General features: G+C 43.4%; 1 protein-coding gene across 22 annotated transcripts in view; it reads right to left on the reverse strand.

Annotated features, from left to right (window-relative positions):
• Nucleotides 1–18,473, reverse strand: part of wnk2 (WNK lysine deficient protein kinase 2) — a 35,181-nt gene extending 16,708 nt beyond the window's left edge. For 4 of the 22 annotated variants that reach the window (XM_085777344.1, XM_085777343.1, XM_085777342.1 and 1 more), the window contains exons 1-12: nt 16,812–17,600; nt 11,649–11,821; nt 10,810–11,030; nt 9,386–9,543; nt 8,243–8,331; nt 7,794–8,013; nt 5,834–6,086; nt 4,392–4,699; nt 2,788–3,672; nt 1,635–1,742; nt 498–530; nt 177–293 (exon numbers count right to left, since the gene is read on the reverse strand). In XM_085777344.1, the coding sequence (XP_085633470.1) occupies nt 177–293; nt 498–530; nt 1,635–1,742; nt 2,788–3,672; nt 4,392–4,699; nt 5,834–6,086; nt 7,794–8,013; nt 8,243–8,331; nt 9,386–9,543; nt 10,810–11,030; nt 11,649–11,821; nt 16,812–17,474 (3,228 nt within the window). In that variant the 5' untranslated portion in view covers nt 17,475–17,600. Of the gene's footprint in view, nt 1–176; nt 294–497; nt 531–1,634; nt 1,743–2,787; nt 3,673–4,391; nt 4,700–5,833; nt 6,087–7,793; nt 8,014–8,242; nt 8,332–9,385; nt 9,544–10,809; nt 11,031–11,648; nt 11,822–16,811 lie in introns of all 22 variants that reach the window. The other 18 variants (XM_085777351.1, XM_085777349.1, XM_085777360.1 and 15 more) reach the window with 15 other exon arrangements.
• Nucleotides 18,474–20,924: the final 2,451 nt, after the last annotated feature.

Consider the following 20,924-nt stretch of genomic DNA (forward strand, 5'->3'; position numbering starts at 1 on the left):
GGGTTCAATCCTCAACTGGTCCAAATTGGACATTATAAGGACAACTGTCTTGTCTTCCTATTCTCCTGTTTGTTGCTCAGAATTGCCTAAATTTGCCCAAAAGTAGCCCGGACCCGACCCATCGCTGCGCAGCAGCTATAATTTTACCTGATGTTTCTACTTCTACCACAACGCACCTGTGTGCTGATCTGGAGGGGCAGGAGTGGGGGAGGAGCACTGAAGACTGACTGTGGGAAACTGGTAGATATGTCAGGAGGACTGAGATGAGATGGAGGCTCGTCGGCAGATAAAAGCTAAGGAATGAAACCAAATAGATGATTTTCACTGTGACTGGAGAGTAGGACTTCCAACCAATTCTCTGTATTCTAGTCTAAAAGCTCAGCTTTAATAAAAGTGAGCTGTGGGGCAGGTCGACAGTATATAATTCAATTACTCTGTGTGGTTTGCAGTCTAAGTACTACAGCCCGCACTAAGTTATAAAAAGATGGTGGTTGTACCTGGGGCAGGACAGCAGCTGGTTGGAGATGGCACTACAGAGAGGAAAGACAAATGGGAAGGAACACAAAGCTAATGAAAAGCTATTCATATACACACACACACGCATACAAACATACAGTATATGTGTGTGTGTGTGTGTGTGTGTGTGTGTGTGTGTGTGTGTGTATACAGGTGCCTCTCAATAAAGTAGAATATGATGGAACCAGACTAATGTTGCATTCGAGACAACTCGGAACTTGGATCTTTCCAACCTCCTACTTGAAAAAGTGCAATCGAACGCCACCTAGAGTCAGAGCTCCCACTCCGAGACAGTTGTGACGTCACACAACAATCTGCATCCATGTAGAACTACACCGTCAATGGTAAAACATTGATTCAAATGCATTTAAATGCATGAATCTATATAATTCATACAAAGAGTTTCAATATTTGAATTGAACTACTGGAATAAATGAACTTTTACATGAAATTCTCATTTATTGAGATGTGCCTGTATATGTGCATATGAATACGCATGCACATATACACACACATATACAGATATAGTTATACAGTAGATAAAGAATGTAGGAGGGGGACTTTTTACCACCTCACAAGCAGATTCCCTAGAAATACTGTGTTTTCAGGTGGGTGGAGCCTCTATACTGCAAGTTAAATTACTGTATGTTTGTGTGTTTCAGCATCTGACACAGAGTGCCCACTCCACTGTTGATCATTTTGGATGTGAAATAAGCTAAAGTTAATGAACACACACACACACCCAGCCTGCATTCCAAACCTGCTAAGTCACTGTAAACAAAAAATCTGCTATTTGATTTCAGACAGCCAGCAAACTAAACTCTTTTTTATGTTCCACTTCCACTACTCTGTCTCTGAGTCACTGAGGCTATCTATCTTGAATTTGTTGTAGCTGCTTTATGAGTAACAGCTAATGATAATAAATAATAGATAATATGTATAATATACATATTTCTATTATTTATTATCATTTCCTGGGTTATATTATAACCCAGGAAGGTGGCTCTGACTGGGCAGCAGTACTGTAGGTGACATCCAAACTATTTCTTTCCGATTCTGATCTGAGTCTCTCACTACAGCTGCTGCCAAGGCCTGTCGCAGTCAGATGCATGCAGTACCTGCTCCTGGCTGGGTGTCTGTAGAGTGGGGGCTGCAGCTGGGAAGCTCTGTGCTGTCTGTCTACTCTGGAGTGCAGTAGGGGCTGGCGTAGCCGGAGCAGAAACTGTCTGTCAGAAACACATAAGAGAGATGACATTTATTGGAGCCCCGTGAGAGCGGCTGATATGACTCACTATGGCACAGAAGATGATGTTTGGATATTTGCTACAATAAATCCAGCGCAAGGTTATAATGTTCAGTGTGTCAAAGCGAGGGAGCAGTGCAGCTGGCGAGGTTTAAAGGGATATTTCAACATTTTGGCAAATTCGCCCATTGCCATAATCCCAATAGTCATAGCAGTCGGTTTGTTACCTTTAGTTATCGGTGCAAGCTGTATTTCGATCGGCGGGGCAGAGATACAAGCTGCTCAGCTAATGCTATAGAGGCATATGGTATTTCTGGGTTTCCCCCATCAAACTCATCAACTACACAACAACTCGTGGACAAGTTGTGACCTGCACATTCACCACGCTATGAAACAGTAATGGAATGTTACGCGACAAGTAGTTCCAAGTATTTGCTTTGCGTGTCATAATGTCACATATACGTCTTATTTCATAGCGTGGTGAATGTGTAGGTCACAACTTGTCCACCGTTTTGAAGTTGTTGGATTGTGTATTTGATGAATTTAATGAGGGAAACCCGGAAATTCCATTAGCCATTATAGTCTTAGTCTCTGCCCTGCCGATCGAAAAATAGCTTGCACCGACAGTTAAAGGTAACAAACCTACTGCTATGACTATAGGGATTATGGCAATGGGGCGAATTTGCCAAAATGTTGAACTATCCCTTTAAGAAAGTAAAATGGAATAAAAAGGGGGAGTTAAAGCATTAATCTATGTTCAGCCACCCAATATTTTTACTGCATGTGCCCTTGTGCGTTATTTTGTATGCTGCCATACTATCCTACAATGTTCTGACTTTATCTAAGATTGAGACGAGAAATTAAGCCCTTATTTGGGATTAAGCAGAAGCAGGGACCGACTGTTGAACTTTGCTATTATCATGGAAAAGCCATGGGAGCAAAGCAGCTGCCAGACTGGTGAACGATGCAGCAGGCCGGTGCTACGGTGTATTTAGCCTAAATGAAATCTCTCTCTCTCTCTAACATACCGGTGGATCCAGTCTGCCTTTGGTGCTCTGTTGCAGTAACATCAGGTTCCTGTCCAGATTTGGACTACAGAAAAGAGGGACCTCCAGGCTCTGACTTTTGTTTCTATGCTCAAATGCAGAGGAGGTGGCACCGCCAGCCTCCCCGTGGTTGTGCGTCGGATGATGAATGACCCTCTCAGAGAGGATGGGAGAGCTGGTCCTACGACCGACGATGTGATGGAGACAGTGGTTGAGAAGAGTGAGATCTGCATCTCCTTCGTACAAACTCCATGGGAGCACCACTTGTGAAGGTGGGGAAAGATGTGAAGCGGAGTTAAGCGGAGCTGTTTGACAATTTGATGATGGGGGAGAGGTGGATACAGAAAGAGAAGGTAGAGTGACTGATGGAGTCCTTGACCGGTGAGGAGTCGGGGGTGAGCCCGGCCTAGAGATGGGAGTGAACGTGTATGCGGAGGAAGAGCGTACGTCTCTCAGAGATTCACCTTCCCTCATCCTGTCTCTCAGGAGGAGAGACATACACGCCTTGCAGCGCCGGTGGGTCTGTGGGCTGCGGGGGGCGCTCTGATGGAGCTCTGAGGGAGGTGGTGAATTAAAACGACTCGCTGAGTCATGATCAGAGTGTCGATGGGGGGACAGGAGAGGAGATAACAATGATGGACTGTGGGCAGAGTTGGAGCATGGGTAGTCTGTGGCATGCATTGAGCTCTCTGTGCTATTTGTGGACGTCAAATCCTGTGATGGACTTGGGCAGGGTCTTGGATACGTTGTCTCGGTGAGAGGGTGTGTCCTACACCGTAACATCTCAACCACGGAGGCGCTTCCACGCCTAAAACACTCAGTGATGAGCAGGCTGTCATGGCCTACAAAGGGCTCGCTATTGTGACGCTGATCAGGTATCATTGCAAAAAAAGAAATAAATATGTTGTTATTTCAGAAAAATGTGAAAAAGCCAAAAGAACTTAAAGGGATATTTCAACATTTTGGCAAATTCTCTTATTGCCATAATCCCTATAGTCTTAAGAGTATGTTCATTTCTTTAAATTGTTGGTGCAAGCTGTTTTTAGATCGGCCGGGCAGAGACGCGAGCTGCTCAGCTAACACACTGGAGGCACATGCTATTTCCACGTTTCCCTCATCAAACTAAATACATAATCCAACAACTGCAAAACGCTCTCGTGGACCAGTTGTGACCTGCACATTCACCACGCTATGAAATAAAAACGTATAATTATGTAACATTATGAAACATAAAGCAAATACTCTGAACTACTTGCTTTTGAAATCACTCTGCCGAGCAGCCGTTTCGGGAATGTAGTTCCGGCTACGCATTTGCCTCAAAAACAACTCCGTCTCGTAACGTTACATTATTATCTCATAGCGTGGTGAATGTGCAGGTCACAACTTGTCCACCAGAGCGTTTTGGAGGATTGTTGGATTGTGTATTTGATGAGTTTGATGAGGGAAAGGTGGAATACCGTGCGGCTCGCGTCTCTGAAATGAACCTACTCCTAAAACTATAGGGATTATGGCAATAGGAGAATTTGCCAAAATGATGAAATTAAAAAAAAAAAGTTGCAACAGAAATGAGTCATGCTTTTACTCACTGTTTGAGACTGATAAGGCCCCTGGTGCAGTTGTGCTGCTGTTTGTTGATAGGCCCCAGGATGCAGCTGACCTGTGGGTTGCTGGTAGGCTCCCTGGTGTAACTGCGTGGATACTTGTGTGTAGTTTTCATGTGAGGCCTGTGCTGTGGGTTGCTGGTAGGGCCCCTGGTGCAGCTGAGGGTCAGCCTGCGCTGGGGGACTGTAGACCATCTGGGCTGTGGAGATGGGCTCTGGAAGGGACTGGTAGGTCCCATTCTGCTGATTGTTGAGATCTTCTAACTGCATAGTCGAGATCACTCCACTGTCAGCTGGAACAACAGACAATAAAGCATTAGGATTCATGGTCGTGCCTTCTGCAGGAAGGACACACTGAGGAAGGACAGTGGGAGAAGACAGTGGAGTAGTGTGTCATTAAAATTGATGATATCTCATTGCTGACTAATAGCTGCTGGTCAGAGGTTGTGTTTTCCTCTAACATTCATGCATACCAATTTAGGTACTTTACGTCATAGTCAGCAGCTCAACTGAAGGCTGAGTGGGTTAGACCGGTGGTTAGATTTATGACCAGGGGCTGAGGCTGCATATCGTATAATAAGTTCATGTCATATGCAGTACTGGGCACGTTACTTTTAAAAAGTAATTAGTTATGGTTACTATAGTTGCCCCCAAACGTAACTGAGTTAGTAACTGAATTATAAAAGTAACTAATTACCAGGAAAAGTAATTACTTATTTGTTACTTTTTTTATATATAAAATGCTCAAACATCTCAAATTACTAGGACCCGCCACCCTAACCCCCTAACCATAACCCTAAACTGCCGTTTATCTGGAAATAACCAACTCACTCACAAAACAGCTGTTTTTCAACTAGTTGATGGACTGAAAAAAAAGAGTGTGGGGACCGCCAGGGGTTCCTCAGCAAATTTGCGTGAAGATGAGAACAAATGCAAATAACAAAATAAAATAAAATAATTGTATTTTGTGCATTATTATAAAATCTTTTTCATTATTGAAACCTTATTTGCCATGTTCATCTTTCTAATTGCCTGCCAGACAAATTATCATTCATGACATCATGACCATTAATTGCTAACTGTTTCAAAACTCAGTGGGTTTGCAAAGGGGGTCCCCGGCCAGAAGCTAATGCTATTGGGGGGGCCCTGCCATGGAAAGGTTTGGGAAACCCTGGGCTAGCCTATATAACATACACCTTAACAGGTGTATTATTTTGTGACAGGAATTCTTGAGTCAAGTTACGGCGAGTAACAGCGCGTTTCAGTAACAGTAAGGGCGTTGTAACGGGAAACAGTAACTTTTTTTTTATTACTTGTCACTGAAAAAAAGTAGCACCATTAGTAACGCCGTTATTTTTATAACACTGTTATTTTATAATGCCGTTATTCCCATCACTGGTCATGTGTGCTTCTGCTCAGGCTCTCACATGTTGTAGATGTGGTGGTTGGCACAGTGCAGGTCAGGGTCTGTGGCTCCACCTCTTGGTCTTCGTAATCTGTAGCCGCTAACGAGGCTCCCTGTGGCACACCGGTGCTGGGCACCTGCAGCAGGTTCTGCTGAGTCTCACCATTTCCCGGCGACACGGTCCGCTCCCTCCTCCACTTGATGAGGGCCACACGGTCCCGGATGGACTTCCCAACTATCTTCACATCGCAGTCCAGGAAAAAACCGGATTCAACCTACGGGACACAGGTGAGACACCAGGCGCAGATCCAGGCAAACTCCATCAGGATTGTAATTCAGCAATTTATGTATGTGGTAAATCAACAGACCAACTCCAGTTTCAGTCAATACAGTACATGCTTTAAAGTGAAATTCCGGCGTAAGTGTAAACCATGGTCAAACACACCGTAACACCGAGTTAGACCCCCCCTCGAGAGATCAATTTGCCCGACCGCTACATTCACGAGATCCACCAACTTCAGCAAATACCGCAATATCGCCACACACGGCGCTGTCCGGATCCACTGTCTGACCGCAACCAAAACGCCACCATTTGCCCAAAATAATGCTCAGAACTGCACCAAATGTCATCAATAGTACACACAGAGTCCCAGCACGTAGTACGAGTTGTCAAACATCTGCTAGCTTTGCCTGTTTTCTTTAGCAAGGAGATGCAACTCAACTCACCTACTTCTCCTCCGGGAGCCGCTCGTTCGTGAGGAAGCCCTGACGAGTCGATCACCGAGTGCACCGGAGTTCCGCAGCTCTTAAAAATGCTCATTTGCGCCTATATCGTGGCCAGCACTCGATAATAATAGTTATAAAGTGATATGCAAGATTAAAAAAAAAAAAACTCTGATTGTATTTCCATGAGGTAATTGTTGATTGAGCTGCGGAACTCCGGTGCACTCGGTGATCGACTCGTCAGGGCTTCCTCACCAACGAGCGGCTCCCGGAGGAGAAGTAGGTGAGTTGAGTTGCATCTCCTTGCTAAAGAAAACAGGCAAAGCTAGCAGATGTTTGACAACTCGTACTACGTGCTGGGACCCTGTGTGTACTATTGATGACATTTGGTGCAGTTCTGAGCATTATTTTGGGCAAATGGTGGCGTTTTGGTTGCGGTCAGACAGTGGATCCGGACAGCGCCGTGTGTGGCGATATTGCGGTATTTGCTGAAGTTGGTGGATCTCGTGAATGTAGCGGTCGGGCAAATTGATCTCTCGAGGGGGGGTCTAACTCGGTGTTACGGTGTGTTTGACCATGGTTTACACTTACGCCGGAATTTCACTTTAAGTCGATCATTACACACACTACATTACAGACCACTGACCAACTCCCAGTTACATGACACCTTATTACAAGAGGCTGAGATTAAGACAACCGCATCATTAGAAGACACTCAGACTACAGTGCATAGTGCTAATACATGTTACTCACCACTTAATCCACAATAATACTATATCAGAGGCACCTCACTTCATTTTCTCCACTACCTCCATGTGTATTACAGTGCTTATACCACAACCACCTATCATTGGCACACCAGCCAGTTTGTTTGAGCCATGTTAACCTGTGGTTCAACATTTACCAGTAACTGTTAAATTGTACTGTTATTATAAACAACAGAAAGAATAACTAATACTTTTTAAATTGTCCAATGATTCTAATAAAACTAGCCAGCCAATCTACTTTCAATTCAAGTCGACAAGTGGGAACTACAACAAAAGACAAGGTCAGAGGAGAGCAGGGACATTTAAACCAGTCTAAAGAGGAGACAGATTGCTGCCTTAGAATTCCTGATAAGCCTGGTTCCACACTTATTATTGTTACACAGTCAGTACAACTACAACCCATAATAAGGAAAGCATCAAACTCTACATTAAGGGTCTATTAATGTTCACAAATTACAAATATTCTGTTTGTAACTCAAAATATTTGCTCACCATTTCTTGGGCGACAACTTCTGGCACCTCGTTCACCAAGTTGAAAGTAAATTCAATGGCTCCAGTGTCCTTATATTTTCCTTTCAGCTTTTTGGGATCCTCGACCCACAGCTTTAGAGCAATAGATGATTTCTTCCCATCATCCTCCTCATTGAGCTCCACCCTCACACCTGTATCCTCTGCAAAGAATGCATGATTCAGGAGGTCCTTGATGGAGTACCTGCAGGAAATGTACACAAGTAAAACACCAGCTCCTGATCCGGACTAAACATCCCAGAGACAATTGGGCTAGACAACATAGAGGAACGCCGTCACTGCAGCAGAAAGTGTGTCAGTCTCATACCGGCATTCATGTCACACTGCAGGCAACAAAAACAAAAACAGCCCCTATCTACAGAGAAAATGCGTCACAAGCAAGGAGACGGTGTCAAAGATCCTGCTCCACTCACCTTTCTTCCCACCTGTGACATATGCACTCCCCTATTATTTCCTTAATCTCAGGGTCGCTGACTTTACTGTAGCTGGCAGGTTTCACCCCCTGCAAAACAAACCAGCATTAACATGTCTCAATTTAGCCAAACGATTATTATTATTATTAAAGGGATATTTCAACATTTTGACAAATTGGCCCATTGCCATAATCCCTATAGTCTCAGGAGTAGGTTCATTACCTTTAATTGTTGGTGCAAGCTGTTTTGAGATAGGCGGGGCAGAGACGCGAGCTGCTCAGCTAACACAAAGGAAGCTCATGGTATTTCTACTCTATATAATAATACTATAATTTCCCTGATCAAACTCATCAAATACACAATCCAACAACTCCATTCGCCACGTTGTGAAATAATAACGTATATAACATTACGACACATGAAGCTTTTTGAAGTCACTCTGCCGCGCAGCTGTGACTGGAATGTAGTTCTGGTTACATATTTACCTTGTTGTTGAGTTTGATGAGGGAAAGGCGAAAATACCGCGCACTGTGCGGAGCTCACGTCTCTGCCCCGCCGATCTCAAAACAGCTTGCACCGACAATTAAAAGTAATGAACCTACTGCTAAAACTATAGGGATTATGGCAAAGGTGTATTTGCCAAAATGTTGAAATATCCTTTTAAGAGTTACTGCACAAGCCTAACTGCACAAGAAGACTTAGAAGAGGAATTAGTTAAGCCACAAAAAATAGTTAACATTAGGCTATAACCAAGTCATAAAAAAAATTTGGTGGTTACAGGGGGAATTCAACTTTTTTTTATGAGGAGAAATAAAAAGTTGAATTCTTTAAACAACACTCTGTGATTTGCCAATATAACCTTGTATTGCTCACATGAGCAGCAGTTTTCATAACTAATGTTAGCTAGTGTTAGCAGACTTGAGGCACTGCTGTCACAACCTTCTCCACTTGTGTTGCTGATACATTTAGCTTTTTTTATAATAGGAATAAAAAGAGGGATGTGTCTGAAAACAAAATTATTCTAACTTTATGGGCAATAGGGTAGTTAACTTAGAAACTTCAAAACTTTTTCCAACACATGACTCACAATGGTTGAAGTCGCACTGACATCAGTTACAGTAGAAGCATTGAATGTGAACTCACACTGGTGACTTTGCGGTAGATCTGTGCAGCATTTTGACACTCGGAGTAGGGGTATTCTGAGGTGGCCATCTCCAGCATACACATCCCAAAGGCATACACGTCTACAGCTTCATCATAATGCTCCTCATACATCTCCGGGGCCATGAACTCTGGAGTGCCTGGGGAATTAATTCAAGAGACAGTGATAAATAATGAACTCACACACCGTTATCAGTGTTTCATCCTATTTCACTGGGATCAATACCAGTGTCAAGGACTGAAATTCAACACACCAGCTAAAACATGATTCCAATAATTTCCTAGTTGTGTGCAGTCAGTGACAGCTGACAGAATTAGCTGTAAGGGGAAAAATGTAAATTATGTATATTCTGTTCAATTTGAACACAATAATGTGAGATTACTGAAAGTATCTGCCCGGTGGAGTCTATGTGCTGGACCTGGGGAAATCAAGTGGTCAGTGTGGTCACTGCCTGCCAGTGGCCGCTGAAACCAGTTGTTGTGTTGTCAGTGCCTGGAAGCTATGCTGGACGTTTAAAGTTGCTGCATAGTGAATAACTGGAGGAGAGTGGGTGAGTTGTTTTCGTCTCTTTTCAATAGAAACCAGGCTAAGCTAACAGATGTTTGATGCCTTGTATTATGTGCTGGGACCCTGTTTGTACTGTTGATGACGTTTGGTGATATTCTGAGCATTATTTTTGGCTATGAGTGGCTTTTTGATCGGTTGCCAGTGGATCAATACTGCGTTGTTTGTTATGGTGCGGTCTTTGCTAAAGTTGCTACAACTAGAGAAGCTAGCGGTTAGCAGACTTCATCTCTCAAGGGGGGGTCTAACTCGTTGTCACGCCGGAATATCCCTTTAAAGTATAATCTATGCTGGTTTTTGTGCAAAAATGTCAATAACTGGCTGTACAGAGGTTCATTTATTTCCTATTACCAAATCTGTGCGTTGGGAAGGATCTATTTATTCCTGTGTGTAACATCTAATAACATAACATATCGACTTATCAGCCAGCTTCTCAGCTCTGAGCAACTTCTGAGCAGCATCTTTTTTTTTTTTTACAGCCCATTAAAGCAGAAGTAAGCGATATTTTTGTGTTAATATAAGTCTTAAACAGTTATATCTTCCGACAGCAATCAAAAGCCTGCCTGGAACGCAGCATTAGCCAAAACGACCGGATTGCTTACTTCTGCTTTAATCGACTGTTTTCAAGCGTTTTTGTCAATGCTTCTTTTGAGGCTGCAGCAGGCAAGATTAGTTAGAGGAAAAGTTACTAAACACTACCTGCCATGCACCTAGCCATGAACTGACCAAAACAGTGTTTAAAAAAGTGAATATTGTAGTAACATTTATCAGGTTACCATAACCATGACTTGGAATTAGTGGAGGTTTGAAATAAAGTCACAATACAATAAACGCAACTAACCAATAACACTTTTAGCGAAGGAGGCCCTCTTCAGTGTTGCCAGGCCCAGGTCTCCTATCTTGACAGAGCCTGTGGGACCTGTGATGAAGATGTTGTCACACTTCAGGTCTCTGTGGATGATTGGAGGAGTCCTCGTGTGGAGGAAGTGGAGACCTTTGAGAATCTGTCTGCACCAGCTCCTAAGAACTTTAGGCTTCATCACCTTAAAGCGTTTCAGATACCTGGGAGAAAATACCAACACCGTTACCATGACAGACATGTTGCAGGTGGGATATTTCGGATGATATTTGGCAAACTGACATATGGTCTGTCCCTCGCTAGCCACTGTGTTGATCAAATGTTTCCAATTAGCTGCCTCTCCATTGTTAATTGTCATTGCCTTCATTAAACAACAGCTGCAAACACACATTTAATAGAAATTTCTGATGACTATTCCCTTCCCAAACTAATCTCCTCATTTTGACTACCGTACTTAAAAAAGTCCCATTGTGTTGCTCATTATGTAAGTTGAATAATTCAGTTCAGCTAATTACATTTTGACTGAGAAAAACAATGCAAAATCACAGCTATTCATTATGTTGTTGTTTTTTTTATATGAATAATGGAGTGTCAGTCTCCACACTGTCTTGCATTAGATTTACTGTAACGGTGTCATTCAGTTGGTATGAAACTTGATACACATGACGTAGACAGTCTAATGGTCATTCCTGTAAGAAGCAGCAGTAAGAGAGATTAATATTTGCATCTTATGGACAGTGATTTACAGTCAAATATAAAGTTTGAAAGAAATAAGTGGGAAACATACAAAGACATGTCAGTGTTTGTCTCGTGGTTCTTACGTTTTGAGTGTCCCTGAGGTCATTAGTTCCGTCACCAGAACGATGCACTTCTTCCCTTTCACCGGTGATTCCCAGAAGTCATAAAATCGCACAATGTTGGGATGCTGGAGAGCCTTCAACATCTCGGCCTCCTCTTTGAACCTCTGTCTCTCAGCTTTGGACAGTTTCCGTTCCTGAGAAAATTGATGAAGGACAATTACATTTTTAAAATGAGAAATCATGAATCCCGAGTTGGCCCACTCATTTTTTCCCCAGTGTCCTGGAGAATTATGAAAGAAGAAGCTCCAGGAAAAGTTAATTTGACTAATGTGACAAGTTTGGGTGGAGGGGGGCAAATGATCATTTTCTGAGTTGTTGTTATATAAAGTTTTGAAGGTCCAGTGTGTAATAATTGGCAGAGTTTTTTTTTTTTAAGTATATTTTTTGGCTTTTATGCCTTTATTTGATAGCCATAGTAGAGATAGACAGGAAAGGGGGAGGCAGAGAGAGGGGGAATGACATGCAGAAAAGGTCTGCCCGACGCGGGATTTGAACCGGGGACGCCTGCGTTGAGGACTGTAGCCTCTACATGGGGCAGCCGCTTTAACCACTGCGCCACGCACCGCCCCATAATTGGCAGAGTTTATTGGCAAAATCTGAATATACTACCCATGAATATATTTGTACAAGTGTATAATCCCTATAAAATAAAATTTGTTTGGATTTCGTAGCCTTATAAATATTATATCATATATTATTAAATATAGCCAGGGTCTCGCTTTAGAGAGTGTTGCCATCTTGCGCCGCCATGTTTGAGAGAGAGCATGTTTTGCAAGTTTCGCGTTCATAAATAAACCAATTAGAGAGGATGGAAGGAAAGAAGAAGGAGGAGGAAACAGCAGACATATCGTAAAATGGTTTAGATCTTCACCTCATAGCTCCATGCTCCTGAAATACTCCCAGTCATCCCAGTCGTGGTAAAAAAGGTTTTTTTGTCCTTGGAGGCCACCGTCACTTTGCCAACGGGAGGGGTGAGGGGCTGTAATCTAGAATCTGAATGCTAGGTATACGGTTTTACCCCCATTTTACACTCTGGAAGAGTGAAGAGTGGGCCTCTGTCTGAACTGCCTGTGGCTCACGTTTAGAGTGAACACAATCTTGGTATTTTGCGTGGGTAGACATGGGGGTTATTCTTTTTGTCCTCAATGTGTTTAAAACACACACACAGCACTAACACCCCTCAGACCTATTAGTAGAATGCAGACTCTATTTTCAGAGGGCTGATAAATGAAAGCCGCATTTAATCTGGTTTTACAACGTAGAAACAGTCTATCAAATCTGGTAAATAATGGAACAAAAAGAGACCATTAAGAGTTTGTAATGGTAAGCTGGAAATAAATCGCTTTTCATCACAACAAACTTTACTCTAAGTTAAGATCTTACATCTTTGGGTGTTCAAACTTGAGTCAATCTGTGTATGCTGGATCAATATTTTGGCCCTGTCTTCCCTGGACTGTTGTATAAATAGTAAAACAGCTAACAGCAAACATCCTCTGCATTTCTGTTTCTCTGCTGTCAGTGTGGCAGATACAACCCATTGGCTTTAGCCACTAGCAATGCGACACGGCCTCCAGGTTTACCTTCTTCTTGTCTTTCACTGACACATTTTAATGGGGGACAATGAGGGTGCATTTAAATGTCTTGGAGGCTAAATAACCTCCTGTACATCTCTTGTCATTGATTATTGACAGATGCTTGGGAATTAGATTTCATTCACAGCCCAGAGGGGCCTATGCAGTATGCAACCTAATGCATGCTGGATTGTGTGCAGCATCGTGAAGGATACGCCTCCTGCTTTAAACACCCTCATAATGCTGATTCTTACTCAGAACAAATGTATTACACTTCATCCCATCTCTCTGTCAATGTTGCCTTATTCCGTAAAACTGTTTACTAGCAGGTTATGAAAAATGCCATGCAGAGATGAGGTCTAAGCAGGGTGTGGCACTTCCAACACAGTATCAGAAGTCATTCTGTGTCGTAAAAACTGAGTGAAAAACACACTGGCAGCACTGATGTTTATGTTCCTGACTGTCCAGCACATAACGCTGCAATTAGAAAATGTAAACCTCTTGCTCCGCTGTGTATCCAGTACTATACATCTGACACGCCGTCCTTAGATGAGCCCACCCTTCCTCTCTCTCCCTGTCTTGGTGCAGAGAGCTGCATCAGCAGGATTCACTCTCCAGACACATCTGTGTAGTAATACCGCAGGCAGGGGTATAAATCCATGTTTAGTATTCATTACTAAAGCCATCAGACAAGACAAATAATAACAGATCTCTAAGTGTAAAATCGCTTCGGTATTTTACTAAATCATGTTGTATAATTTGTTCGTTTCGGGTAAACAACTCGCTTAGCAGATGTTTGATCATCATTAAGCAGATAAATAAGTAACAAGACTAGCTGTCTGGCCTGCTCCACGCCGGACACCAGGCAGCTCCTCTTGAAACCTGATCTAGAAATCTTCCTATAAGCATCGAGTTTTCTGCTGTCTCACTCTTAGTTTTACCCTCAAACACACACACAGCATTTGAGTTACAGCAGCTTTTTGTGAGCGAGCCACACCAGCACAGAAGCTCTGAAGGGCAAGGCCTCACCTCCAGGGACTGAACGGTTGAATCATCACCAGATCTCCCCTAAGAACTTGCTCGGATGCCACACAATCGCAAATATACAGACAAATACTGTGTATATACTCTTTCTGTTATGTGATTTTCCTATAATTTAAATTCATATTAATGGTGTAGAAGTGTTAAAGAAGTGTAGAAAAAAAAAAACCCACACACGCCGAAAGTTGGTTTCTCTGTTGAGGGATGACAGGATATAATGGGAAAAAAATCAGCTGGGCTTTAAATCCCCTTAAATCCCCGAGGAAGGATCAAATAACTGTATTTAAATATTATTCAAGCATGAACAACACTGTGAGCTGAGCTCAATTCAACACAAGCTACCAGAGTAGAGAGACAAGGCTTAAACCTGGGATGTCAGCAGCACCTATACGTTTACATTACCCCGTTCAGCCGCGGTGTGGGAGACATCCAGTGGACGATACAGTCACCACAACTATATTACACTGTGCACAATCAGCCCGATGCTGACTCACAAACATTATTCGTATTATGGTAATTTCATACAAATCTACGACTCTTAAACTGATGTTGGGGCGCTGACTCAGCCTGAGCCATCTTGATTGACATTTTTGTGCATTGACTAAAACAAGGCCACAAACTGCTTAGAGGTTGCTAAAGATGTGCTACACAGTGCTAGAAAACAGATCTGGACTGAGTTTTGTTTTGTTTTTTTTGCTTAAAGCAGCACAATGAACATTGTTTCTAGAAATGCATAAGACGAAAAAATGCGCTTTGTTGAAATCTGAAATCTGTACTGTGTTTAAAAAACTGGTGACTAAGCTTCTGCTGAGAATACTGAATGAAGATAGTAGCTCCCACACAAGTATAATACTTCATTTACAGTTTTTTCTTTGTTGTTTTTTTAATATAATCTCCCAGTTGTAATTTACTCTGGACTGGCTGCAAAAGCTCAGCACATTTTGAGCCGTGAAAGGGCAACCACTGTCTCCAGGTCCGCCTCCAGGCTAATCTGTCTATCACATGGATAGTTTCTAAACTGATCATTAGATTACCACATACACAGATTAGTAATACAGCAAGCTGTCACTGCAACCAAGCTACGTGTTTGCTGTATATTAGACCCTGCAAGAATACTTTGTAATCATATTCATGTGCTGACTTAGTGCATAAGGGCCGAGGACAGAGGACATTGAATACATCTCTGGTCAAAGAAGGAGAATACAGACTTCATAAGGTCCTTGTAAACTGAGCTGTCTACCTCTGGACACCTCATCGCGTCTCAGTATTTCTCCGTAAACCTGGATGACATGGTGACAACATGAAGGCAACTGAAACCTGAACTCCAAAGCTACGTGACAGCAACTCCCTCTCCAATCTTGCACTGTAACAATACTCTGAACAATACAGTTCTCCTCGGTTCACCAGGGAGAGCAAATACGTCTGTGATGGCTCATGAACTAAAAAATGATGGAGAACAGAATGGGGTAAAACAACGTCTCACCTGGGTGCTGTGCAGCTCAGCATGGCTGCAAAATGAAGTAATAAAAACACAAACCTGAACTATTCCTATGATAATCATTTTATCATCGGTAAGGAAGAACATAAAAGCGATTCATGCAGGCCCAGCAGCTCGCTGCTTCACTGAGGTGTCCCTCATATGCTATCACTCTGAATGACACGTAGCTGAAGCAGTGAGGGGACAAAAGGCAATAATGCACAGATTCCCCTGACAGTGATGCAGAGACCCCGGCCTGGGAGTTTGTTAGATAATGATCTGATCAGATTGGATCTTTGTTATTTCCACACTATAATAATTTATAATAGAACTGAATTGAGCTAGTCTTAGTCTTGTGTTTGATGTGGACCCACATATCCAGATGTTCAAACTGTTGGTCATCAGTGCCCCTGGCTGCACTCAAGGGTGAAGCCTCAACACTTAGGATAAGCAGGGCCGTCCCAAGCCTCCACAGGGCCCTAAGGAAAATGTTATTTTGGGGCCCCCTATTACTGCCAATAATACTGATTATTGATCATTTACACACCTACTACAAACTTATTTCATTTTTCTAATCTGTCATTGCGAATCATCATCCGAGCCTGGCATGTTTTTACCCATCTGTTTTGTTTTTTAAGCTAAAACGTGCAGCCTGGGGTTTATTTACACTTAGGCTAATATTCAAAATGAAGTGGGATAGCTACTGAATGTGAACTAGGCTGACTAAAAGTAACAAAATAAACTTATAGACAATGCATTTGCTGTAAACACGTCATCTGCTTATTTATCTTTGGTTTTAAATAAACTGCAACAACAATGTGAAGTGCAACAACCACAATTAGGGTAGGCTAATTAATTGTAGGCTATAGCCTATGCAGGGTTTTGGGGGGATTGACAGAAGTTACGCACTATAGCCTAGATTTTAAAAAGTTAATTGCTTTTTTTTAGGGGGGGGGGCAGTGGTCACTAAGCAGGTGTTCGCTCATGCCTTGGGCCGGCTCTATCGTATTGGACCTGATGGACAGGTGGACCCACCTGGAGCTCACACCACGCCACTTCCACCCAGGTGTCGGTGTCGAGACCCTTGTAGACGGTCTTGAAGGAGCCTCTCCCCAGCTCAATGTCAAACTTGAGGAAGCGGCCTCCAGGTGAGGTGGACACCGCCTTCATCCCGGGCTCCTCTTCGTTCTCGTCACTTCCTGCTTTACCTGTGACATCTGAGGGCACGACCTCAGCCTCCTCGCGCTCGGCTTCGCTCCTGCTCCTCTTCTCCTCGCCCGCGCTCGCGCTCACGCTCGCGCTCTCCGTGACGCTCTCCGTCAGCCCCGCCTGGCTCTCCTTGCCGAGACCCCGGGTCCGACTCCGGTCAACGATGGTCCGCAGGTCGATGCTGAGCACGGGGCTGCTGTTGTTGACACACTCCGCCGCCTCCGCCGCCTGCTCCTCGCAGTCCGACACCCACAGACTGCGGCGGATGAACCTCTGGCGGATGAGCCCCTGGTAGTCCGTGGGGGGGTAGGCGCTGGGGTCGCTGGCTCCTCGCAGGAGGGCAGCGTTCTGTAGGTTGGCATGGTGGTCCGTCCCGTTCTGATAGATAGGCCTGCAGGCATTGGCGTTAATGTCCGAGTCTAAATTGGGCGCAGAGGAAAATGTAGATCCCAGTGGCGGGTCTTTGCTCGAATCCTCCGCCGAATCCATCCCCGGTGAGTCGGTCCAGGCTCAGCCTACACCGGCGACATAGCGTAAGGGAGAGCCACGAGCATGCTCCTCTCCCCGGCGGTGGTGGGAGAGTTTGCTGCCTGTACCTGCTGCTGCAACACTCGCATGCAGTGACGCAGTTCGCCAGCTCAGGATGTAGGATGGCCTTAAGTCTTGAATTTGTTCAGCAGCACACACAACATCCCGACTGAAATGTCCAGCTCGGAGGATGCGTGCATCGCATCACTTCCCCCCCACCCCCCGCAAACAACCTCCTCCTTCCCGCCCCGCGGCTGCAGCACTATACACGGCTATTCAAGTTAAGCCTGATGTCATTGCCAGGTTAACCTATGAGCTCACCAAAACACTTTTCCTCCACACTGCATAAGGTAGCTCTTTCTCCTCTCCGGCGCATAGCAGCCTACACACAGACACACACACAAAAAAGTGATGGGTTCCGCAGACAGATGACCGGCCTATACAGTGGACAGGCCGGGATGTTTAGGCTCTGTCACGCATTAATCCCTCCAAAGACACATCACGGGACGGCCAAGTGCGCAGCTGTCATCCCCCCTGTACGCGCTCCTCGCTGCATGATGCAAATAAATAGCAGGTGTCTGAGGTGAAAGCCTGAATCAGCTCTGAGAAGTGTGACCTCAGCATCTCTGCATTGTTCCTGTAACTATCCGCACGTTATGTTTTTTTTCCTTCTTTTTTTTTTTACTCTCTGTCTTTCTCCATAGTGTTTCCTCCTGGATGGACGCAGCCAGAGCCAGCCGCTTATCAGATTACTGCTCACTGCGGCACAGGTCGGAGCAGCAGGCAGGCGACTCTCAGCGCATCCCTCCTCCAGCTGATCTGATCCCACCGTCCTCTCGGCTCGGATTTTTTTCTTTTTTCTTTTCTTTTTTTTTTTTTTTTTTACATTTGTTTGGTGGAGGTGGTTTCTGGAGAAAGTATAGAATATTTCACGGCACAGCCCACGCCCCTAGCAACAACACGTAACCAATGCCTCGGCACGCTTTTAGGCGGCACCCCCCGACACGGGGCTGTGTGGTCCACGCCACTGTCCGCCCCTCACCGTGACGCCGCTCCGTCTCCAATGGGAGGATGAGTGTTGAAAGCCTACCAACCAAAAGGGACGCAGCGAGGAATTATGGGACGGTGGATAGGACGCACCGGACATTTTAATGTTACACTCTCCCACATGGATCCTGTATCCTCACCTGAACCGCTCTCAGTCTCTCAAGTCGTTTTTCTCTCCCAAACACACACACACACACACACACACACACACACGAACAGATGAGTTATTATCGTTTCCTTCTCATTGGAAGTTAATTCGTTTTTCGTGCAACTTCATGATTTTTATAAAACACAAAAGCTATAGGGGAGACCGGGGATGGTTGTAACATTTCTGACACTTCTGTCTCTATCTTGGAGTGATTTTAAGCCAACGTGTTCAAAATGTGATACAAACTAGTTCCATGTGTCTGCTATTAAATGGTGTAGCTCTTATCGCTGCATGCAGAAAATGCACGGTTTAGTCTTAAACACAAGGAGTGAAATGCTACAATTCAGTTTTCCTTGGATGCATTTCAACAGCGAATGTCAGGGCACAAGGGATTCACTTCAACACTTCAAAAAATAAATAAATAAATTTGTAAATATCAAAGTAAAAACAATGCCAAGATCATACAGAATCAAATCATACCAAACAATGCAAGTTAAATAAAATAACCATATGAAAGAAATAGAAAATCCTGCCGTCATTCTTTCAAGACCTACTGTAGGCAAACTGAAATTCAAAGAAAACTTGTGCAATTAAATTTGGTTTGTAGTAAGTTGTAACATTCTTCATTGTTGTTCCAACTAAATCCAGACTCTTGTAGCCATGAACTCTTACCTTACAGCTACAACTAAAACATTACCAACAATTTGCATTAAAAATATCTACATAGGCCTAGTAGATGTAAAAAAGTAAAAGAACTAAAAAGAAAAAAAAATCTTTGATTTCATCCTCAAAATTGATCCTTAACTTGTTCCTGAATTGGAAGTGTTACAACTGACCCATGTTACAACATCCCTGGTCTCGCCCATCAGTTATGAAATTAATTAAGTTGCTGTTTTTAGATTTCTGCTGTGTCATTTTCTTCACTGTTCTGAATCAAACAAGCTCATTTACCCTTTCTTTTACTTTTTGTTTACCCCAGAATCATGAAATTAGAGCTCAGGGTAATAATAAGGAAGGATACTAAGGACACCAACTGTTAGATTAGCCCTTTAAAAGTATCCTTTTCTTTTCTTACCAATAAATCAACCTGAAGGAATTGTCTCAGATTTTATCAGGGCAGCTTGCTGCAACAAAACCTGCTCAGATCACCAAGGAAACGGTGGAAATAATAGGAACCAGTTTGTGGGTGGTGTCAGGTCTGTTTACAATGAGGCACCATGGATGTGACAATCACGGTGCTGTCTGATTCTATTCACTGGCTCACAGTCTGTAGTCACACATGTGTCTCATTAAAGGGCGTGCAGCAGCTGCTTTGACAACTTTGCTGGAAACATGAATTAAAGGATGTGCTTGTGGTGGAAAACAAACTCTGATCATTTTAGTAGGAAATGTATTGTGTCATTATGACTCAGACAAGATTTCTTGCTTATGTCTCGATTATGATTATAATAGCTTACAAAGCAATATGTGCTGTGAAACTTTAACCTTAAGATCAATAAACACAATTCTATATGAAATCAGTTCATTGATCGAGCCTGTTTACGTTGCTCTTCTTGAAGGAATAGTTCAACATTTCAGAAAATTGTCCCATTGCCATAATCGCTATAGTTAGGAGGTTTGTTACCTTATTGTCGGTGCAAGCTATTTTTAGAACGGCGTAGCAGAGCCGCGAGCTGCTCAGAGCTATAGAGGCTAATGGGATTTCTTGGTTTCCCTCATCAAACTCATCAAATACACAATCCAACAACTGCAAAATGCTCTCATGGACAAGTTGTGACCTGCACATTCACCACGATATGAAATAATAGGGTGAAGTCAGGTAATATGGGACACTTTTTTGGTAGAATGACCAAACCACCATCAAAAAGGTGCATGTTTGTATCATTTATCACAGATCTCTTCAATATTTCTGTGGTGAAATTATGTTGTAAAGTGTGATTGTTTAGAAACTACAGACCTATAAACTCACTGACACCCCCTCTCTCCCCCTTCTGAAAGTTTAAGGTAATATGGGACAGCTGTTGGGACATTCACTTTCAACCAAATTTTATTTTCTTTAGGCTATTTGAACATGTATGTGCTGATTTTAGTTTTTAAACATAGAAGATAATAATCATTGATAATACAGTGCAAACAATTAATGATCAGTCCTCTCAAAAGTTGATTTTGGCACATTCCTGGCAATGAACCTCAGCCTATAGGTTTCTGACCTGCTG

This window comes from Trachurus japonicus, chromosome 5, assembly GCF_045865225.1.
Source record: "Trachurus japonicus isolate A0001 chromosome 5, Traja_1.0".
Classification (NCBI taxonomy): domain Eukaryota; kingdom Metazoa; phylum Chordata; class Actinopteri; order Carangiformes; family Carangidae; genus Trachurus; species Trachurus japonicus.